The sequence below is a fragment of the Diabrotica undecimpunctata genome, chromosome 4 (genome assembly GCF_040954645.1).
Source record: "Diabrotica undecimpunctata isolate CICGRU chromosome 4, icDiaUnde3, whole genome shotgun sequence".
In the NCBI taxonomy this organism is placed as follows: Eukaryota; Metazoa; Arthropoda; class Insecta; order Coleoptera; family Chrysomelidae; genus Diabrotica; species Diabrotica undecimpunctata.
This window is the reverse complement of record NC_092806.1, coordinates 136554756-136580235: the sequence shown is the minus strand read 5'-3', so window position 1 is coordinate 136580235 and position 25480 is coordinate 136554756. Positions and strand designations below refer to the sequence as shown.

Genomic DNA, 25480 nt, shown 5'->3' with positions numbered 1-25480 from the left:
TTGTCAGTACGTATTCGTGTATCAGCTTGTTTGTTGATTGTTGTCACAACAATATACTTTTTAAGCTGATTTTATTGTTGAATATTTTTATCGGTTATATTGTTGACTGTCAAATCAAATACAGAAAACACGCATTATTCATTAAACCTAAACTTTTTATTTTATTTTAGATCGAAATTAAATATTTATATTTATATGAGTTTGATAAGTATTCCTTTGTTGATATTTTTTTGATAAGGGTATCGGAATTTGTTTCCTGTAAACGTTTTAATCTGATATTGGTTTGAATTAGTTTTTGCACTATATTTATAATGCAAGGTTATTACTCATAGGTATTAGAAAGTCTAGATTGGAGAAATACATCTGTGGCTAACAATTATATCACATTAAATAAACAGACAAAAGTTTCTAAGTGCCTAATGTTATACTGTAATTTTAAAACAATATTTGACTAAAACTTCATATTGAGTATTAAAAATCTTACATTTTTCGTTAGATTATGTTATGGTGAATCAACGTAAGAGTACAATCTGCTAAATTAAATTAAATTTTCATATATGATAAAAAAATATAAACCAGTGTGTTTATATCCACACTTATCTGTGTTTGAGTTAGCTTGTTGTAAATCTCTTGGCATCATATATTGACTCCAATGATTCTACAGAATCATATTAGCCTATCACTCATCATCATCATCATTATCATCATCATTATCCTTATCGTCATCATTGCTCCACAAACCAGATTGGGCCTGTTTTATGAATCCTCTCTATTTATTTCTATTTTTAGCTTTTCTTCTCCAGTTTTTAGTTCGAGTTGTCTCAAATCCCTCTTATTTGGTCCATATATCGTATTTTTGGTCGCCTTGTATCGCTTTCCCACCATTTGTTCTTGAGTTATGATTCTTGCTGGTTCAGAGAGTTCCATGCGCTCCACATGATCTATCCATCTCAGTCTGCCAAGCTTTATCAGCTTTACTACATTCGGCATTGGCATGTTGCTTTTCAACATGCCTGATAGAGCTTCGTATGCGGTCCATGCTAAAGTGATTCTTCTTTGCAGTATAGTGGTTTGGTTGTACCTGGTAATTTGGATTTCGTGACCGAAGTATATAGAAGGCTATCCTAAAAGGCTATACACTTGGAAATCACCTTCAGACAGAAAAAATAAAATTGTTATAATATATAACAGAAAGAGACAAGAAACAATATTAATAACTAATAATAACGAGATAATTATAGGTACAGAAGACAGACTAGAGAGATGAAAAGAATACATTCAGAATTCAGACACTTTTTGACGATGATAGACCTTGTTCTCTACCATCCACGGATAATCGAATAAATGAAAAAGGTCCAAAAATAACAAAAGAAGAAGTTATTTATGCAGTAAAAGCTCAGAAGACCGGAAAAGCCACTGTTACCGGCAATATCAGTGTCGAAATACATAAATTAATTTCAGACAATGAAAGTAAAAGCCTCGACTTAATAACAGCACTATTCAACAAGATATATTCTTCTTCTTGATGTGCCTATCCGTTACGAATGTTGGCGATCATCATGGCAATCTTTATCCTATCTGCAGCAGCGCGAAATAGCTGAACAGATGTTGTATTGAACCAGACTCTGAGGTTCTTTAACCAAGATGTTCTTCTTCCTGGACCTCGTTTTCCAAATATTTTTCCTTGCAGGATGGCTTGAAGGAGAGCATATCTGGATTCATTTCGCATAATATGTCCGAAGAATTGAAACTTTCGAGATTTGGTGGTGGTCAGTACCTCTCGGTTCTTATTCATTCTTCTGAGGACCTCCTCATTTGTGACTCGGTCCACGATTCAACACCATAAAAAAGGACAGAACAAGAATAAGATATATGACACAGGTAAAATACCATCAGACTGGCTAAAATCAACCTTCGTAACATTACCAAAAAAATCCAAAGCGTCACACTGCGATGACTATCGAATATTAAGCATGGTGTCTCATGTGCTTAAAATTTTTTTCAGAATCATTCACACACGAATTTACAAGAAGTGTGAGTTTCAGATGAGTGACACCCAATTCGGATTTCTAAATAGATTGGGAACACGAGAAGCTCTTTTTGCTTTAGATATGTTAATACAACGATGCAGAGACGTGAATGTAGATGTATATGCATGTTTTATTGATTGTCGAAAAGCATTTGACTGCGTTAACCATCAAAAGATGATTGAAATTCTGAAAACAACTGCAATTGACGAACAAAACTTGCGAATTATCTCAGAACTATATTGGCACCAAACGGCAACAATTGAAATAGAGCACAGAACATCCGAAGATATACGAACCCGTCGAGGAGTGCGGCAAGGTTGCGTCTTATCACCGCTATTATTTAATCTGTATTCGGAATCTATATTCAGAAAAGCATTAGACAAGGTTCAAGGTGGAACCAGCATAGACAACATCAGGTACGCTGTTGATACCGTCCTAATATCAAGCAACACACAAGAACTACAAAATATAATAAATGCGATAGTTCTTCATAGCGAAATGTTCGGTTTACATCTAAATGTTTCCAAAACTAAAATTCTAGTATTTTCAAAGATACCAACAAACGCACATTTGTATGCGAAGGGACAAATAATAGAACAGGTAACTTCCATAAAATATTTGGGAGCAAATATCAATAGCCAGTGTAACCCAAAAAAAAAGGAAATCCTATCAAGAATCGAAAAAGCGAGGAAAACACTCATGAACATGAAAACATTTTTTACAAGATCAGATCTTAGTCTAGAGCTCAGAATTCGAATGATCAGATGTTACGTTTTCTCTGTTTTGCTGTATGGCTGTGAAAGTTGGACAATGGACTATGAAACAGAAAAAAGAATAGATGTCTTTAAAATGTACATATATATATATATATATATATATATATATATATATATATATATATATATATATATAAAAGGTAAAAGAAATAATAAGTTAGACTTACTCACAATCAATTTAATTTAACTAATCGGACGACCGGTTTCGCTTTCTATAATATGCAAAGCATCTTCAGGTCACGATACAAAGTTAAAATGCTGAAAATAATAATCCCATATTAGGGTGTTGTCTAATAAAGATAAAACATAGGTAGGTGATATAAATTATATAAATTACAGCAATTATGCCAATATTACATGTCTGTGGCATAATGTATTGGCATAATTGCTGTAATTTATATCACCTACCTATGTTTTATCTTTATTAGACAACACCCTAATATGGGATTATTATTTTCAGCATTTTAACTTTGTATCGTGACCTGAAGATGCTTTGCATATTATAGAAAGCGAAACCGGTCGTCCGATTAGTTAAATTAAATTGATTGTGAGTAAGTCTAACTTATTATTTCTTTTACCTTTTGAAATGGACTCACACAAGCAACACATTCATGATATATATATATATATATATATATATATATATATATATATATATATATATATATATATATATATATATATTTATATATTATATACAGACGTTTGCTGAAAATTCTATGGATACAAAAAGTTACCAAGTGTTAGGTTCTTCGGCGCATGAGTAAACAAAAAGAATTACTCAGCATAATCAAAGAGAGAAAAATACAATACTTTGGTCATGTGTTAAAAGGTGAAGTGAAAATCATATTGGAAGGTAAAGTGCAGGCAAAAGATCAGTTGGAAGACGCCAGAACCGTGGCTGAAAGACCTGAGGAGATGTTTTGACCGCTCATCCACAGAAATCTTTCGTGCAACAGTTTCCAAAGCTACAATTGCAATTTGGATCGCCAACCTTAAAAAGGAGACGCTCTTCTTTCGCTTGGTACCAGATTTATCATGTATTGTGTGTTTCCAAAATTTATGTTTATTATGTTTTTATCCTACTAACAAAATATTCACGAAATATATACAATATAAATTCCTTTTCAATCTGAGAACGAGGTGCTACCTTCAACCTGCATATTTTCTTTTATTAAATATTTCTCAGTGACGAACCTCGATTTGGTAAGATCTGAACAGCTCACACAAGTTCATATAAACTTGTTGACCAGCATGTTGATACGCAAGAAGCCCGAAAATAGTTGATTTGATGCATCTTTTTACTCTTTATCAGTCGCTTTAAATATGCTATTTGTTGAGATTCTTGTATTCGAAGAAAAAGCAGTATTATAGAGGAAACTGCAACTATCTCCAAAGTGGCATGCAGGCATAGTTCGAGTATAATGGGCCCCCATAGTGCAGGAAAGCTTAGGCGCGCTCGAGAAGGACTGGCTTGAAATTCGCTCAACAAGTGAATGTGACGGACAACACTATACATCGGGTTTCTTGCCTTTTTGTAAATGTGACGGATTTTCCAAGTCAGTTGTCCAATAGGAGAGGGAGTACAAGTTCGGGTGACGCTGCAGGAGCGGTTATTGGTCAGAGATTGAGAGCGTCCAACGACATCACTCTCTTTTTGGAGGCTCTCGTAGTTGCTGACATTTATTAAAGAGAAAAAAAAAACTGGTATGGTCATGTGAAAAGAATGGACGACGACAGGCTGCCAAACCAAATTTTAAAATGGACGCCAAGGGAAAGAAGGAAGAGAGGAAGGCCAAAACAATTCTGGCTGGGCGGCATTCAGAAGGCAATGTCGGAAAGAAACCTTCACCCTGGCGAATGGAATGACCGACGTAGCTGGAAACTGGGAATCGGAAGGCGGAGAACGCTATAAAAAACCGGGAAAAAAAAACGAAAACATATGAAAGGTAAATTCAGTCGTACGGCTTCTTTCGACGACTTAGTCTTCTTGGTGTTCCTTTTGCTTTTGTCCGCGCGAATTCTGTATTCGAAGATCCTTTTTTGGACCAGTTTGTGGAGGTGGTGAAATTTCCAAGTCAATTGTAAGTCAAGGCAAATGGAAGTACAAGGTTCGGCCCGGGGGTTGGGGGAATGGGGGTCCGATGACAAGCACAATTATCTGAGAGTGAGATTTTATTTCAAGTTATTTTTTTAAGCAGTTTAATTCTTTTTTTAGTGCTGTTGATTGGTCGGTTTTTAATACTTACGTAAACTAAAATTTTAACAAACCATGATATTTACACGAGAGACAGTAAACAAGAAAAAGTTGCTATTTTCTCGTTTTGGAGCAACGTCTCCTTCCGAATCAATCTTAACGTTGTGACGATTATTCAAAGCGATTTTGGAGTTTGGAAGTGATTTTTCTTCTCGGTAATTTTCTGTCTAATATTCCGCCTACATTTAAATTCATGATTCGTTGCATGATTTGTCATTGTCTCGTTGTGATGTTATGACAATCTTCTTTCTGTTTCCCGTTTCGTAGGAGTATAACCTTGAAAACAGCGAAATATTCTGACATAGAAGAAATCTTATCCAATCAAGACTGAAAATTTTTTTTATTAGTAAATACTTTGTACCTTATGTTAAGAAAACCAGTTATTGCATAAATACATAAATAAAAGTTTTAATTTTCTCATTTACGTGTTAAAAAAAGTAAAGGTAGAGTATTATTTTATTGGTCATGTGGAATATCAGAGTTACTGTAAAAAATAGTTAACATATTTTGTAACACCACCGAAAAAATTACCAACTTTGAGCAGTAGTCATATAATGCAGTAGTTAAAAACATTAAAAATTTTTACTAAACAAATTGTGATCTAGGTTATTTTTGTTTACATCTCTATTATGTAACACATAAATATATTTAAAAGGTTGATTTGTTTCCTCTGTTGTTGATAGCACGATACCTTTGCAATCGGACACGAATTACGCCCGTCCGAATTGGTTACAGTTTAGGATACCGTGTTCGCAATCCGCCGATTGGGAAGAAGATGTGTACGGCGATTTGTGTTATGTCACTCTTGCGTCCACCGTGCCGGAGGTACGGACTATGGAAGATGTTAGAGTAGTGGTGTTATTGACGACGTTGCGTTGGTGGAAAAGTGCATATTCAAAAATCATTTACTTTTTATTATTGTTAAACAGTTACTACTTATGCAAAAGACAATTTAAATTTTTGTATTTAGTTCATACAGTACAGTTACAATGATACATAGTTGTTTTGTGTTATACAGGGCAGTTAAAAAAGTAATAACCGAATTTCAATGAAAATCGTAACATGTTTAACGCCCTGTATAATTGAAAAGGGGTACAAAATCAACGACCTGTTGTGGCCATATATTTTAAATGATTGTCAAAATACCTAAAAATGATTGATTTTGCCAATACTCTTTAAATTTAATGCAACATAAGTCAAAACACAAATTCATTATTTACTCAGTATTTTTAAATGCAGCACCCTGTATTTTATATCAGCATTATATACTTAAGGCGATCTATACATGCGAGCAAAAAAATCGACTCAAAAGTAAAATGAGTTTTGGGCAGAAGTGAACAGAAGTAATTTTTGTTGCAATGACACCAATATTTATAAAGTTAGTAACTAAAGAACATAACAAAGATAACTTAATATTCTATGTGAGAAAACAAACATGTTATGAATGAAAGTCCTCAAGTAATGAATATAAAAGTAAATTAACATAAAAAAACAAATCGAGATAATGAGTGTTTCCTCATTTGGAAATTAGCGATCAAGTGATGAAAGTGGTATTACACTTTCCATGCGATCTCTTAAGGACCTTATTAAGTTTCTGACTGATTCCTGAGGATTCGCATCCCACTCTTCGCCTATATAGCTGGCGTAAGGAACAACGTGGTCTTGGAAAATATCCGTTATGTAACGATCCGCTGTCGCTTACACGCTTACCATCGGGCACGAACACAAGTTTTGTATTTCCTTCTAAAGATATACCACCTCAAAACATACACTAACTACCTCCATAGCTCACTGTTTCGACACTGCAGCACTGATCAAATCGTTCTTCAGGTCTCCGATAAACACGTTGTCTTCTGTTATTATTATAGAAGCACATTTATCTCTCATCAGAGAATAAAACTCTGATCCACTGGCCAAGGTCCCAATTGACGTGTTCTCTGGTAAACTGATATCGAGCTTTTTCCTGACGTGCGTTCAATTTGGGCCCTGCGTTAGCTCGTTTGGGAGTCAAAGTGACAGCTTTAAGTCTTCTCCTAACTGTCCACCGAGTGACGCTGACACCTCGTACATTCCTTAAGGGTTGTTGGAAGCTCAACTCCTGTCGCGGGCAGATTCCACAAGACACTTAGGACAATGAATCGATCGTCCCTCTCTGTAGTTACACCAGTCTCCTAGTATCGACGGTAAGCTGTTAAAACTGCAGACAGCGTCATAAGTAGGCGACGGGCGACAGTCCTCTGACTATAGCCTTCTCGTAATGTAATTACCTGGGTCGCCTTCACTGGCGAAGTATCCATTTGTAAAATATTCACTTACTGCACTTCAGAAAGCTGGAAGATCTAAGCGGTGAGAAACAATTTGGTTTCAAGAGCGGACTGGGTACACGTGAAGCAGCTTTCTGCTTGAATACGCTTGTACAAACCTGCATGGATCAACGAAAGGACATAATCATAACATTTCTCGATTATGAAAAAGCGTTTGACACCGTAAAACATGACGCAATTATAAAAATGCTACCCAACGCTAACATTGACGAGAAAGATATAAGAGTTATCCAGAATCTCTATTGGAATCAAAAATCACGAGTGAGACTGAACAAGTCAACCAACACAGAAGAATTTGAAATTTTAAGAGGGGTGCGACAGTGGTGTATTTTGTCTCCTATGCTCTTCAATCTGTATGTGGAGAACATTTTTGCAGAGGCACTGGAAGGCTCTCAGTGTGAAATAAAGGTAAAAATGCTGGAAAAACTAAATGCATGGCAATAAGAAAAAACGCACTTTTAAGAATACAACTGCAAGTACATAATATGCTCCAGTCGATCAAGTGAAAACATTTAAATACTTGGGAATGATGATGAATGACCAATGGGATCCTCAACAAGAAATAAAATGCCGTACGGAACAAGCAAGCAATCTTTCCTTCAATCTCCGATACAGGATGGTTAAATGCTATGTATGGTCCATATTGTTATACGGCATGGAAATATGGACGTTAAGAGTACCTTTCATTAATAAGTTGCCTTCGAAATGTGGACGTTGCGAAGAATGTTCCGCATACCATGGACAGAAATGGTGAGAAACGAGGAAGTCTTAAGAAAGGCAAATACTGAGAGAGAACTTCTCAATTTGATAAAGGTACGAAAAATTGGATACCTCGGCCATATTCTGAGAGGAAAAAATACGCAATCACTCAACTAATACTTCAGGGAAAGATTGAAGGCAAGAGAGGAGTAGGTCACAAACAAATGTCGTGGCTACGGAACATAAAGAACTGGACATTCATAAATAACACTGGCAATCTTTTGCATGTCGCAAAAGATAGACGTCTGGCCTTAAGATAATTCGCTAACGCACTATAGGTGCACGGCACCATAAGAAGAAGAAGACTGCACTTCGAGGTGTACACACACGTCAGCGTTTGAAAAGCACTGAGACGAGCAGCGGCAAATTCGTAGAGGTCTACATAGTGCAGAACATTCCCGTTACAATATTTGCGGCATTCCCTATGCCATACAGAAGTAGACAAATTTTACAACACGTTGCCAATTTGCATAAACCAATTATTTTTTGAAGGATCAACAATAGACGACATTTTTTTACATTAGTTGTTTTAATTCAAAGCAATACAACATAAAATTACTAAATGTAAACTACAATTCATCAAGTCAGTCGATTTTTTGCTCGCAGTTCAGTTTAATTTGTCCCTAAGTATTTCGCATGACTATACTTAATAGTTTTGGTGATATTTTAAATTGTAGTGGAAAAAAGGGATATTTTTGGAATTAAATTTAATTTTATTTACTTTACTATTTACGACAACTACTATTTTAAATATATTAAAGCAATACACAATAAATTAAATAAAGGAATTATTGTTATTTTTATTTTAGGTGTTCCTATATCATTATGAGTTCCTATACCATTATAATCAAGGTTGCTGTGAAAGTATGTTTCACAAATTGACAATTCAGTTTTAAATCAAATTGTCTTCGCATTGTCTTGAATTTTAATTATTTTACAAAAGTAAACAATTAATTTTGAAACGAATGAACTGGCCGCAAAGCTTTATGTGAATGGGCATAACAAAAAATATTTATATAAAGAATTTTTTTCGATATTGTTTTATTCGGAAATGAATCTACATTTCATGAAAACGGATATGCCAATCGGCTTTCACTATTACTCCACAACAAATCCGTACCACATAATTGCGAAGAGTCAAACTAGGTGGTTCTTAAATGTTTGGAGTGGTATCATGGGTAATATCAAAGAGAAGAAGAGAAGAATACATATCGCTAATAAAACATATAATGGACTAATTAAATATCTAAGATCTAACAACATCACAAGAAAAACCAAATGCAAAATGTACAATACCCTGATAAAACCGGTTCTTGTATATGGATCAGACATATGGCCACTGTCGAAAAGCGATGAGAACCTATTAGGTACGTTTGAACGAAAAATCCTTAGACACATATATAAGGGGGTGAAAGAAAATGACAACTATACACAGCATACAATGACGTCATAACATCCATAAAGATCGGAAGTCTGCGCTGGATGGGCCATGTTGAACGGATGTTGGAGACTGAAACACCAAAACATATAATGGGGCAAACACCAGTAGGGATAGGGAGAAGGTCAAAGAGAAGACCCAAACTTAGATACAGGGAACAAGTGGAACATGATCTGAAAACACTTAAGATTACCAACTGGAAAAACAAAGCAAGGAACAGAACAGAATGGCGGAAATTCCTAGAACAAGCCACGACCCAGAAAGGGTTGTCGAGTTACTGATGATGATGATGGTCATAGGTAATTATGTAATAGTAATCTTCTTTGAGGAAACAGTAATCGGAGAAGTTTATTTAGTAAATAATTTATCCATTTTCCTTGAAAACCTGCAACTCAATATCCGTCAACAATTATGTTATTTACATGACGGAGCTCCTTTTCATCATAACGCACTTATCCAAAGTGAATTGAATGAGCAATTTCCTAACAGATAGATAGAAAGGAAGGACCAATTCACCGGCCAACAATTTCTTTATTTCATTTTTTTTGTGAATAGCTTTTAGATAGTGGTAAGTAGTAAAATAAATATAATATAATACCACTACAATATATTTCCAGATTACATTAGCTTACATTAAACTGCATTGTATTTAGTTTATGATGGTGATATAAAATATAGGGTGATGCATTTAAAAATACTGAGCAAATATGAATTTGTGTTTTGACTTACCCTGTAAGTGTTAGCAAAATCAATCATTTTTAAGAATTTTGATAATCATTTAAAAACCTTTTGAAAATGAAAACAAAAAGAGAAATCAAACGATTTCTACCTGGCGAAACCGAATTCAAATTTTTACCACTGTGCTTTCTAAAACTTGCAAAGCAAACAGCTTGATAAATAGAGCAGTCGCTATACAGTTCTGAGGAGACCTAAAGAGGTCGAAATACGTATTAGCGGCTTGTCGCTGCCCTGTATCGAAACAGAAATCTAATACCGTCATTATGTTTTCTTTTGAAAATGATTGTCCTTTTCCACCAAACAGACTTTTCGTATATTTTTGATGTATTTTTACCCGTTTTTTGCTAATGTCCACTTTATGTGTAGTTATAAAGTTCACCAAATTTATAAACACATTTTCTATGAGGTTATGACAGTGTTTCGTTCGTATTTAAGTTTTTGTTGGTTTTATTGTTTTTATCAGCATGACAATTTGTAGTTAGGATCATATAACAAAAAAATATTTGGTTTGGTCATGCTTCTCTAATTTGTACCTTCCATAACATTTCTTTGTTTTGCCTGTAACAAACTTTTGGTAGTTCAAAGACGGCCTTATTTAAATACATATTTGTACTAAAATTTTCTAACCCGAAATTATTTTGATGTAGGTAATGAGGCTAAGTTTTTTGGAAAATTTTAAGCTGATCTATGCATCAAACATATTTTTAGAACTCAGGGAATGATAAAAACAAGATTTACTTTTTCAACAATGCAATTAGTTCAAAGATATACTATTAATAGAATTCCCTTATAATTCATGAGCCCTAAAGAGAACACGTCAGTAAGATTCTTATCGATGAAAATGTTGCATTGCTAAAACTGAATTTTGTTAAAATCACATATTAAAACGCTTCACTTACAATGAACTAATTTTCGCTATAAATAATCGTAAAGATAATAGTCTAGGATACGATCACACCAAATACTCCATGCTTATTAACCTTCCAGAAGTAGCAAAACATTTTCTACTAGACTTTTTAAATCGTTTCGTTCAAGAAAATCCTGACGCAGATATTTTTAAATACATTATTATTCCGATTCTAAAGCCCGCCGAATATTCTTCTTCTCATTGCGCCGTCTCCTTTCGAAGGCTGGCGATCCAAATGGCAATTGTAGTTTTGGAAACTGCTGCGCGAAAGATCTCTGCGGATGAGCGGTCGAACCATCTCCTCAGGTCTTTCAGCCACGAGTTCTGGCGTCTTCCTACTGATCTTTTGACGCCGAATATTATTGACCCATTTTTCTCTTTTCGCGTGTATTTAAAACTTTAGAAGTGATGTTAGAACACAGACTAGAATGGTGGGTCTATACCAAAAATTACTACCAAACAATCAGTTTGGATACAAACGAGGATGTGGAACTTTAGATGCTCTAGCTACACTTGTAACGGATATACAGAGTAATTTTTCTAAAAATAATTATCTAGCTACTTTATCTCTAGATATAGAAGGCGCTTATTACGTGGTCCAAGAAATGAACTTCTTGGGCCACGTTATCATAGTTGGAGATTACCCCAGGGATCAGTCTTAAGCCCTTTTCTTTTTAATCCGTATACTCCCGATTTTCATAATCTTAATGCACCAAATATTACTTATGAAACAATCCAATATGCTGATTATTTTCTTGTCATACTGAAAGGACAAAATATGAACCCTCCCTTACAATCTTAAGAAAATTACATGTACATTTCTCAAACTGGTTTTGTGAAAATGGTTTTAATTTATCGACTAATAAATCTAGTGTGTGTATTTTTTCACGAAATAATATTCCTAACATAAGTACTATTTTATTAAGTGAATAAACTTTTAATTTCTGTAGGTCAATAAAATATCTAAATAGGTATGTTTCTAGATCAAAAGTTAACATGGAAATTACACTTCGAGTATAAATATGCTTGTCAAAAGCAATAAAGGTCTCAATTTTTTAAAATCCATTTTTAAAACTTGGTGGTGAGCCGACGCGACGCAGAAACAGTTTTGCTTTTTTACAAATCTTACATCAGATCTATTTTGGACTATGGATGTATACTTTATGGATCAGCAAATAAACACATTTTAAATAAAATTGATGTATTTTAACGTACTGTTCTACATATGGGAATGGGGAAACATGCAATGGAGCTCCATTGCATGTTAAAGCTTTAGAACCTCCCTTGAATTTTAGACCAGATTATCTAAGAGAAAAATTTGTAGTGAAAATTTTCATGTAGATATCAACAATTCCTTATATTCTGGCATAAGCTCACTAAACACAGATAATCTAACAAACAGTTTCTGGACTCATAAAAATCTAATAACTCTTTGCACGGCCTTTAGGGCCATGTTTAACAATAAGTATACTAACAGTATTGGCAACCTTGATATTAACGACATTTCGCATTTTTTTATGAAGCTGACATACATATACGAACATATTATAATACTTCATTATTACAGTATTCAGTATAACTTAGAATTAGGCAATAGTGAGATACTTACCATACCCCTTGGACCTTATAGTTTTGTTGACAAATTCCGATTGTGTAGATAGTTTAGTCAGTTTCTCTTTTTTATTTGCTACCAGTCCCTTTGTATCAGTACAGTTTACATGGATAAAACAAAGAGATGTGAGGTATACATTAAAATGGTGAATTATGTTAACATAATCGACTTATTCTGACCAACTATTGTTATGGTCCTAGCTATATAGATTGATATTCAACACCAGGTTTTTTCCACAAGAATCTTTTATTTTAGTTTTGTGAAATATTTTTTTTATTTATTTTTTATCACATTCACAAACTTAATAAGGCATTAACATGATTGATAAAATGCGAAACTTCTGTAAAAATAGATACACCAAAACAGCAATATCATTATTTGTAACATAAAAAACATTTTATATTAATTTTATAACAATTTAAACAAATTGTACTTTTGATACCGAGTGATATTTATACTTGTATCTGAAATAAAGAAAAAGTAAAAATAGAAAATAAATCCTTTCGTCTTGTGCTGTCTATCAGACTGTCTGACGATTAGTGCAGCCAAAATTGCAACAGATACAGAAAACTGATGACAATTTTGGATGCAGCATTAAAAGTTATAAGGGGACAAAATTAAGAAACTCTTAACAAATTTCTTCTGTTCTTTCCGGGTTCTTGTCAACATCTTTGCGTCTGTCCATGTAACTCCTCTTCTCTTCAATATCTTTTAGATTACTTCATCCCATCTCTGTCTTGGTCTGTCTGTTTTTCCATATTTTTGATTCCCAAACTCTTCCCACTGGTATCGTATTTTTCATACAGTGTAAATGACCCCATCAATTGAGCTGTATCTATTATATAAACTCCAATATGGATTGTATTTTCAGTTCGTGTCCTTTATATATATATATATATATATATATATATATATATATATATATATATATATATATATATATATATATATATATATATATATATATATATATATATTCTGTATTATTCGGTATCTTAGGATAATTTGTTTCTTACGTTTCCTTACAATAAAGTCTGTTTTCGCAGTGAATATGTTCATGTTAAAGATAAATTATTTTTAAGATTTCGCATTTTTAATATCATGTACCTTATTTTTCATAAATTGATCATTGCATGGCTTTTTTGTGTTAGAGAGATGCCAGTCAGACCGAGGAGTCTTGCCGACAACCATGTTTTTAATGTAGCTAGTGAAGAAATATATCAAGATTTATGTCTTGACAGAACGACGATCGAGGTACATATTCAATTTATTTCTATCATCCGTATCATTGTAGTTAGTGTATTTAGATTTATTGTTACTTGTGAGTATTTTAGAACCATACAAACTTTGATATCTCTAAATTATATTTTAATGTTGGTTAATGATGGTTACTGCACATGTCAGTATTTACGTGGATTTGTATTACTAGTTAAAATCATTTTATATTACGGTAATAATGATAATAATACCTACATTGTTACATTTTTCTAGAACTTTTTTGTTCGACAAAAAATATCAGTGCCAATATACCAAAACACACTTAAGGTGCGTGTGTTTTATGCGACTGTCACATGTGTTTGACGCAAGCAGCAGTAGCAGTAGTGACGCGCTCTGTCGCCAAATGGTAACTACTGCAAGCTGTCTGCGTTATCCGCTCGACGCAAGGAATCTGCTGCATCAACTGCATATGAGAGCAGTGTTCTGTAGCGACTGCATGCGTCCAATTCACAATACACTAAAACATTGAGCGGTTATAGGTTATGAGCACAGGTTGTTTTCAAAACTTCCATAAAATTTATTATAATATCTTATCACTACAGCTGTTTGGGGAGAGTGCCTTTCTCAAGTGATCTATTTGTGGTATGTGTTTCACTTTATAGTCTTTTACTGAATAGGTTGAGGAGGGTAGAACTCTCTTATTGATCATTCAGAATTATGTCTGTATTTTTTAATTTGTTAATTTCCATAGATTCTGATAAAGATAGCTTAAGACCTGTGTGAAGAATTTGAAATTCGTCATTAAAAGCATGATTATAATCTAAAAGGTGAAGTGCGTATTTAAAATCTGTTTTTCTGTTATTGAAAGCCCTTTGATGTTCTGCTATACGTTTGATAAAAGTTCTACCAGTTTGACCGATGTAAGTTTTTGGGCAGTCGCCACATTTAAGTTTGTATACACCACTGTTTAAGTGCTTTTTTGTGTAACAAGAGCCAAAATAAAACCTCCCTCTAGCGCTTCTTAAAACTTTGTCTTTACTTCTTTATCTTTTTCTTTTGTGGGAGCACGTGCGTTCATAATGTTTAACTTTTTGTACTTCCCGTATTGTCTGATTTTACATATCCTATTCGAGATTAGCCAAAAATTTATAATTTGTTTTTTATATTTCTTACATTTAAAAAAAGTTACAACCAAAATATTCACTGGTAAAAGAAGAGACAGTCTTCCATTTCTGTAATACCTGTATTGTTGTTTTATTTCTTGTACAACTAATACATTAAGTCCATATTTTTCTATTTTCTTCATTATATTTTTAAAGCTCCGTTTCTCGTTATTCCTTTTATATTTCATGTTCCACCAATTATTCTATTAATTCTTCATTTTTTTTTCTTGTTTCTTTACCCGTGACCAGTGCCATTACCTTGGTCGAGCTTCCCTTACATCGACCTATAGCCTCTGTCAGTAATGTTTGTAGTTTGTGGTACTGTTTATTTTTTATCGTACCATTTCCATTTTACCCCAATTTCAATACAGAGTTAGTTGTAGTAATAATTGGTCTTAAAAGGATCATTTTTCATGTTAATTTTGGGAAGACCATGCAGGCAGTGCTTCCGTCTGTCGTATATTTTTGTTAATTTGTTGTTTATAATAATTAGCTTGAACAGTTGGACACACTCTCAAACGAACTATATCCAGAACAAGGTGTCAGATAATGATTTATACTATCTCCACAATTATTTAATATATATGGGGAGCCCATTATGAGACGAGCGCTTGAAGGATGGGAAAAGGACATCTCAATAAGTGATCGAAAAATAAACAACTTACGTTTTGCACATGACATAGCCCTTCTTGCAAATAGACAAAAAGAGTTAATTGATCTGAGTTTTATCTAATGATAAAACGAAAGTCAAATATTTGGTCTGCAGTTAAACATATCAAAGACAAAGATTATGATATAACTACATAACAGTCATCCACACATAACCACGATTGACTGGTTTGAGATTGTGAACTCATACTTATATTTGGAATCATTGATCACAAACACAGGGTTAATACAGGAAGAAATAAAACGTAGATGTGATCTAGCGAAAGTCGCCGTAAGAAAGATAGCCAAAATATGGAAGAACTATCAAATTTCACGAACTCTAAACATGAGGTTGTTCAACTGCTTAATATTCTCAATACTGACATACGGATATCAATCTTGGACCCTACGAAAAGTGGAAAGAAGAAAGATATACCCCACTGTAATGTTCTGTTGGAGGAGGAGAATGTTACTAATTCCTTGGACTGACCTAGGACAAATATTTCAATTTTAAATGAACTAAAGGTTAGCAAACGGCTCTCCAGCAAAGTACATATCCAACAATTAAAATACTTTGGACATGTTATAAGAGCAGATACAGAAAACATGGAAAGACTTATTATCCAAGGAAAGCTAGAAGGCTGAAGATAAGGAGGAGATCCAACCAAGATCCAGATCGACCAAATTACAGAAATATGCAAAAGACCTATGCATGAGTTAAAAGAAATGACTAGAGACAAAGATCTTTGGAGACAGACCATACACAATATCCCAATGACCACTACACTTCCGCTGGGTGGTTGATTAGCTTTTCTCCGAAAAGTTTAGTCGCGTAAACCTGCTGTGGATGCCACGGTACCTCTAAATAGTCCGGACGGGCACCGAAATCTGATATTTCTTTTTAAATTTTTTTAGCAAAAATGTTACAAACAAGTATACGCCACGCCGTCCTGAATTTCATCATCATCATCATATAACGGGGGTCCTACGGCGATTGCCGCTTTCCCGCATTTCAACCTCCATCTTTTCCTATCTCTCCAATCTCCCTCTTCTAAGCCTCTAGATTGCATTGTTTTTGTAATTTCTCTTCTCCAGGAATTTGGTGGTCTTCCCCTTTTCCTTCTTTCTGGCGGAACATACATTAAGGCTTTCTTTGGCCACCGCTCCTCCTCCATTCTCATCACGTGACCATACCATTGTAATTGCCTTCCTTGTATTCTATCTGAAAGAGTATCTCTAATTCCTGTACGGTTTCGTATTTCCTCATTCCTGATTCTTTCCATTCTCGATACTCGACATGACCTTCTAAGATAATCATCCATTTCCACAACGTCTACTTTATCTCGTTCATTCTTTGTCATCGTCCAACATTCGGCACCATATGTGGTAATTGGTTCTACAATTGCTCTGTATACGCGAAGTTTGGTATGCATCTTTATTTTATTAGACCACAGTAATGAATTCAGTATTCGGATGCATTTTTTCCCTTGGGTTATTCGGTTTTGTACATCTATCTTAACTCTGCCATCTGCTGATATGATGCTTCCTAGATATTTATCCTTCTATTTATCCTTCCTGAATTTTAAGTATAAAATTATGAGGGCTGGTCAACGTTTATGCAAAAGAGGCAATTTTTGGTTTTGTCACCCACAAAAAAATCCTGGCCACGCTACTGCTTTTCTGTAAGTGTTTATGTCCAGTAGTTTTCAACTCTTATTATTACTAATTAAAAAATTTAATTTCATTTTTATCGTCGGTTTTAAGTACGACAGTGGCATTCCATTTATTAATAGAAAAAATTGAAACATCCGTGTCAACATTTGTTTTTATTTTCCAAAGTCGTAAGATTGCTTTTTGGGTGGTTTGGATCGTCGTAATATTCGTGAAATTTCCATCCGCATTCCATCTGAGATATTTTACGGTAAATTCGAACAACAAACGTAGCGTAAATATTCCGTTTGCGTCTGGTACCATTTCATTCTGTTATTTTATCGGTTCATGTTATTGCAGCGAGCTCTCATTCTACTAAAATATGTTTTATGAAAATAATTTATGCAACTAATTTACATATATCTGATTCACCGTCGATTAGTATTAATTTGTGAAATTGCTTCATTCAACAAATATAGAACTTGTTTTGGTTATTTTTAAACTTGAGATTTGTAGATTTATTTAATAGGCATTACGTCATGTTTTGTTATGACAATTCTACATCTTTGAGAAAGTAAAATTACGTGATGGGAGTTCTTATTGCTGGTTTTACACATCGTTACTGTGTACAGTTCCACATAATAATTAGTCTGAGTTTGAACACTTTTAGTTCATCATTGTAAGTGTAGATTTGATATCGTGGTATCCGGTGCTGCACCACTGCTTTCTACTACAATGATATTATTTATATTTGATTTGTTGTGTTTCCTCGTGGTTATTGCAAAGAAGATTATTTTCTTAATGTTTTCATGGATGTGGTATGATCCTACGTTTTCTGCTTTAGTGATCGTTCTTTTTGGAGCGTATCTGTTTGTAAATGACGTAAGTTTATAAAATATTCGTAAGTTACACTTAGTATAGTTTTATTTAGTCCAATTTACAATAGTGTTATGCAGAGTTCACATGAGTTTCACCTACTACTGATGCTGTTCTTCGTTGTAGAATTAAAGGTTTTTGCAGTGTGGCACCATTCATCACCATCATCATTCTCTTTGCCTCTATGCGAGGTCGGCTTCCCCAATTACATTTTTTCATGTTTCTATATCGATATCTATCTATAGCTCTATCTATATTTCTATATTCTCTTTTCAGGAATCCGCAGATCAGCAAATCTTCATATCGGGTAATCAATGTCTCGACGATGTACATTACCAAACGATCTTAAACTTTGCTCTTCCATTTAGGCATCAATTGGTGCCACCCCTAAATCTTGTAAAATGTGTCCCATTGTCACTATAAACCGTTCTTTGGCGTCCTCGCCTTGCAAAAAAGCGACGAAAAGCTTGAATAAAAGCACTTGTTGATAACGTTTATAAAGAGTTGCTGTACTGCATGATAAACGGCACAAGTGAGTAAACAAACCCCTGCTTTCTCGCCCGATTTCAAGTAAAGAAGTCTAGCTAACTCCATTACGGAAATTTCAAATACTGTAGCATCCCGAATTCTATCGACTGGAAACGAAGGCGTTTGTACTTCAAACAATTTCCCTTCTTATCTCTTGCACACAGCACATTCTTTTAAAATGGTCCGCACAATCTGTCTACCCCCTAAAGTCACCCAGAAGTAAGATAGGCACACGAAAATCTTAGGTGTCAAGTCTTTCAGTAACGCGAGTTTTTAAACGTATTTAGTGAGGAAATTCGTATTTGAACCGAACGCTACATTCTGCACTAGCTTCAATACAAACATTTCAGCTTTATCGATTTTCTCAGGAACCAATTCACCTGTTCTTTTTTCGTTTGAATTTCTTGTATTATAACAAAATCGTAGCACTAAGTTCTAATTCTTAGAAGTTTTGTGTACTGAGAAAAGTAATGCAGATGCCAATCGTCGGACGTTATATTCAACAGTGACGAACTATCTTTATTCCTTTTCTCGGTACAGGCTTCTTCTTCAACAACACCTACTTTTTGTTGGGGCTAATTACCTATTTCCGTTTCTGTTCAACCATTCCGAGCCCTTCCTTCGAAATTCGAACACCACAGCTTCTTGATGGAAGATCAGCAGGATTAAGAGGACCAGGCACATATTTCCAACGCTCATAATTGGCTAAATTTCTAATCTATTAAAAACAAAAATAAACCGGTCATCCTTAAGTTGAATCCAAGAAAGAACAGTAGTGGAATCTCAATACTCGACAGTTCAGGAAGATAAAATTCCTCAGTCGTGTTATTCTTGACTGGAGTATCCCATCTTTGGCGCTTTTCCCAAAGTTTCTGTAGCAACAGATTGAGGAATAGAAATACTGGACAAGTAAAACCAACAGATTCAAATATACTCTGAGCTATAGAAAGCATCAGTCTCTTAGTTATCGTTCATTTCCCAACCACTGCTGGAAAGGTTTTACTATTGATTCTTAGAATGTCCCTTGAGAAGTCCCAGAGAAGTCCAAGAACAGGGACAACTGTTTTTTATACTACCAGAGGCCTACCACTCTCTTAAGTCTATCTTAGCTTCCTACATGACGGCGGTTGCTTCTGATACAAACTTTCTCAACTCATTTTCATCGGTAACACTGGTTACACAATTATCCACATACAGCCCAGTCAAAAGTTTTTCAATTGTGTTTTTTAGAGTACGGATTATCATTACAACATTTCTCCAGCGCCATTGTCAAATGAAATTCTATAGTAGCACCAAGAAAAAATGGACTCAGATAAGACGAAGAACAGTGCTTCGTAATGCATTTATGAAAGTTGCTAATGCTCTGGACAGTTTCTTTCACTCGGCAATCAGTATTAATGATCAATGGGGAAATGATGGGGATACATGCAGTAAAATAAGAATAGGATCGATGAAATTAAAGAGGCGATTGGTGTGTTGTATGACAGAAAGAAGAAGAAAAACCAGCTATGATGTACGACACTGAATGTTGTCAGATTTGTCTGCTATTGCAACGCGCATGTTATAGCTATATAAATCCTTCTTTCTTTAGGTGCCGTCTTCTTAGCGAAGGTTGGCGATGACCTCTGCAAAGTCTTCCCTATTTTGGGCTTTCCTTATTAAACTTTGAAAGTCTAATCCTGTCCAATCTTTGATGTTGCGCAGCCAGGTCATTTGTCGTCTACACGGCCCGCGTCTGCCTTCTATTTTCCCTTCTATAATAAGCTGAAGGAAGTTATACCTGTCGTGTCTAAATATGTGTCCAAGATAAGACGTTTTACGCTTCTTGACAATTTCTGTGAGTTCACGTTCTCACAGCTCACGTTCTCTCATATAAATCCAAACAGCAAAATAAAGTTTTTCATGTAGGAAAAGTTCCTCCTAATAATGCGTGTCACGACTAGACACCTAGAGTTGTATTAGTGGAAAACACAAATTAAACAATGATAATTCCAGTACTTACAATTATTTTTGTATAACTCATTCGATTTTCTGGTTGGAAAATAAATTTCAATTAATATTTTTAAATATTTAAAATAAAACTTCATTTTATTGTATTAAAAATAAATTAAAAATTAAGTCTGGCGAAATATAATTGACGAGATATTAAAGTTTAACAATAATTGTTTTACAAGTTTTTATCACCCAATTATCGTCCTCTTCACTTGCGGTGATTTTAGCATCCTCAACCGACTGAAAAAAGGGATTTTGTGATCAAGGAACTATTAGATACTGAAAAAAATTACGTCGATGTTTTGGAGAAATTAAGGAAAAATTTTATGCTACCATTAGTTAATCAAATGAAACCAGAACATCACACCCTTGTATTTTTTAACATTAAGGTATGTATATACTTTTTTTTTGTAAAACTAATCCGTTTTAATATTTACAATAGTATGTTGACGTAATACTAGTAGATTTCTAAATATTACTAAGTAGTGTCTTTGGTACACATTCACATGCGCCTTTTGATTTTTAGTGTTTGCTGTGTAAATTTGTCGATAAATTTTATGATTTAGTGGTTCGCGGTATATATATATATATATATATATATATATATATATATATATATATATATATATATATATATATATATATATATATATATATATATATATATATATATATATATATATATATATATATATATATATATATATATCTGTACCTTAGTGCTAAAACAACCAATGTCAAAATTTCTTGTGTTGAGTAATTCAGGTTTAAAGATTTGCCTAAAACTTTCATATTTTTTTACTTCGCTTCAGTTATACTTGGCTCTTTGTGATTTAGGCAACTTTAAGGTGATTCATACCTGATTGTTTTTCTGGGTCTTACCCTAATTTATTTTATTTGGTTAGTTAAAAAATATTGACATTGGTTGTTATTGCATAGAAATATTTACTACATGAAATAAGTAATAATCCCTTAACCGATGACATTGGTTGTTAATATCAATGTGTTTTTTCGTCAAAATCCGAAGTGTATTGGACTCAGTAATGAAATATAAACAGTCAATTATTAGAAATTTATAGAATAACAATTTTTTTATTAAAAATGAAAAAAACATTGTTTTCTCTGTTCTATAATATTAGGTATAGAAGATACATAACTGAAACATTACTTATTATTGAAACCAACGTAACATATTATAATTTACACTAGGTACATACATATTATCAACTTAAGCAAAATCATCTTCTGATTCTCCATTTTCCCTATCACCAGCAGTTTTCAGAGATTGAAAAAAAAGATAACTGGCGGGGTTGATGTATTTTAACAAACTGCATATGTCATCAATTTTTTTTTATCCAGCGGTCGCGGCTCTGCGTACCTGGGCAGTAAATTCCTATTATTAGAGGACGACCTCTGTCTTCTTCTGTTGATGTCAAAAATTTTAAATTCCTCCTTTTCGTCGAAACTTAATTTGTATTTTATCACCCCTGGTTCGCCTTTATTGAATTGGAGCCACTTTAATTTAAACCATGGCACTTTTTCGTTTTTGTGGATAAAAGTGGTTTTTAACAGCTTCTTGAAATCCAGAAAGTCATTCATGGTCATTTCCACGACATTTTATCTGTTTGCCCACAGATCTGATAAAATTTGCCCAATCGTGAGGCACTTCAATTTTCATGTTTGTCTTCTTTTTCCCTCTCTCAATTAGAGCATGGATCGTGTCGGCTTTCATGTGGGAATGCCCAGGTTCTAAAAATTTTTGGTTTATTGTCATAAGATTGTGTGCAAAATCATTATCTTTATTTAGTGCCAATCTCATCATAAAAAAACTGAACATTACCGCAACATAAATATTCCTATTTTGTCCTGGACAGGTGTCGCTGAAAAAGTTTACCACTTCAGTGCAAGTTGGGAGGCTCTGTAGGTAGGCCCAAAGACAAGAGGCCACCTGGCCACCACGCTCCGCAACAGATTCATTCTACATGTAACAAATTGGTGTAGCTTTTTTATTTGATACGGTGTAAAGTGTGAGGTTGTATGTGCATAAGGATCGTTTATAAAAAGACACTGTTATTTAGAAAGGGAGTAAGTAGACACTTTTTTAAGTCAAAACTGGCAAAAGCCACTTTCTCGTCATGTAGGGACATTTCCTTATCTTTTTTTTTCTCTAGATAAGATGTTTCAGCAAGGGTAAGGTGTGCCTCACGTTGCAATTTAAATTTATCGCACTTTTCGCAAGTGTCGTTATAAGGGCGTTTAAATGATAAATTAAAATTTTCAACAAAAATTTTTCGAATGGCCGACTCTTTTATTGTTGAGATAACTCCTTGCTCAATGCAGTAGTCTTGGAACAGCCTAAACATTTTTGAAATGGAAAGGTCACTCGAAAGATACTTTTTACTGGTTCTCTCTCGTGAATAGTGGCTTTCCACTGCTGGGAACATTGATATATGAGCCATAACTCTCTCTTTCTCTAAGTTGCATATTTTGGGCTGCTTTCCATGTTTTCCTCTCTTATCAGGGGGGCACAAATTAGTTCCTGTTTCTCTTTTTTTTACAACTATCATTCGAATTTTCATTAGACTTATATCAAGAGTATTCAAGAACATCGTCTGACATACCTCAACTACTGCAGTTGGCGAAGAAAATAAGACATACTTTCTAAAAAATTTTCTTCTGCTACTTTCTCCGTGCGAACGCAATCGTTCTGTTTGTTTTTTGTGTTGTGTAACACTGGAACTCAGAAACTGGTTCTGGGCATCTACTGGTAGTTGATAAAATTACTTAAAAATACGGTTTCTACTTTCTTCGGTAATCAGCTCTTTACATTTTTTTGAGCAGCATGGTGGTTTTAGAGGCTTTGCTTTTATCGTTTTACCTGATGTTGTAACGTATTCTTTGCCTCTAGCCTTTGCAACTTGTCTCACATTTCTTTTCCAATCTTTTGCATTCCAATCTTCCTTTTTCTTGATGTCGGGTTTTGTTCTGGTCGTTTTGCAAATTTAACTGCTTCTCTAGGCAAACTTGGAGAAGCGTGATCCTCAGATTGTGAAGAGTCAGAATCGGACTTGCCTTCGGGGATGTACTCATCAGAGCTTCCGTCTGATAAATCTAAAAAATAGTTTAAACATAAATGAGTTAACTGCATAAATTTGAATAGCTTTCTACAAATGAAATAATGCAGTACAAACCATTTTTGTCTGATGAATCAGAGACCTCATTATGAAGCTAGCGCAAATAATTTGAGGGGCCAGGTGTAGGGTTTTTATAGTCTATATTCAGCGGCACAACATCGGTAACTGGTTGTAACTCAGTAAAATTTTTGGTTCCTCCATCATTTCATCGCAGTTAATGAATTCTCCTGCAAACATGAAAAGTTGTAACAGGCCTGTTCAACTGAGCATGTGCTCAATAATTTTATCTATCGAATTTATCAGATAATAAGCCCAATACTATTTTGGTACAGAACAAACCTTTTTTGTTTAAGGAATCCAAGTCTTTCTCATGAAGGGGGCCAGAATTAATTTGCATATGGTCAGAGTTGTTTTCTCTGCACAGCAATGCATTATCCGTTACTGGTTGAAACTCAGCAAACAATTGCTGTCCTAAGTATCCAGTTGAATTTGAGCTTCTCTGATCTGCAAAAGTAATATTTATAATAAAACGTTGAGCCTACCTTACACCTAAAAAATTGTTAACCATCTCACTAACTAACTAATGAAAGAGCAAGGCAACTGAGTATAATTGAAAAATAAGTAGGAAGATAACCATTTCTACTCACCATTCTTTGGTTTTGTACACAAAAGTACAAGTTGTGTTCCACGTTTCATGTTTACACAAAACAAAACACAAATTACCTGCTTAGCAAACAAATTTAGAATAAATCACAATAAGGTAAAAGATAAACTGTAAAAAAGTATTTAAAACAAGTTTCGTTTTTCTATCAAAAATTAAAAACAACAAACAATATGAATGTTTCATCACGAATGGAATGTCCAATGTCAGCTTATTGACAAACAGTTTTGCCAATCTGACAACCACAGTCGACATTGGTTGTTATTGCACAAAGATAAACCGATCTGAATCGAAACTAAAGATACCAATGTACACCCTGGCTTGACATTGGTTGTTTTTGCACTAAATTGCGATAAAAGTAAATAACCAAAGTATACGTTGGATGTTATAGCATTAAAAATATTTCTAGATAATGATGACATTGGTCTATCAGTTATACTCTACCTCTGAAATGGCACTAGTTGAGACATTGGTTGTTCGTGCACAATATAAAGGACACCGTATTGCACCCGTTGCGATGAAAAACCGAAAATCTCAATTTTTGACATTGGTTGTTTTAGCACCAAGGTACAGATATATATATATATATATATATATATATATATATATATATATATATATATATATATATATATATATATATATGCAAATACTTTTTTCTTTTTGGGTGTGGAAGTCAATAAGAAATAGAGCTTTGCTAAGGCCACCTACGGTGGTTTTTTGCCACCTTTATCATTGTAAGGCTAAGGTTTTTTGCCGCCTTTATCAA

The 25480-nt window shown here is 34.1% G+C and overlaps 1 protein-coding gene across 2 annotated transcripts in view; it reads left to right on the top strand.

Moving 5' to 3' along the window:
* Vav (Vav guanine nucleotide exchange factor) overlaps positions 1-25480 on the top strand; it is an 81187-nt gene that overhangs the window by 34739 nt on the left and 20968 nt on the right. The window contains exons 5-6 of one of the 2 annotated variants that reach the window (XM_072530368.1): positions 5747-5888; positions 21144-21305. In XM_072530368.1, coding sequence (XP_072386469.1) covers positions 5747-5888; positions 21144-21305 — 304 coding nt within the window. Of the gene's footprint in view, positions 1-5746; positions 5889-13992; positions 14096-21143; positions 21306-25480 lie in introns of both variants that reach the window. The other variant, XM_072530369.1, reaches the window with a different exon arrangement.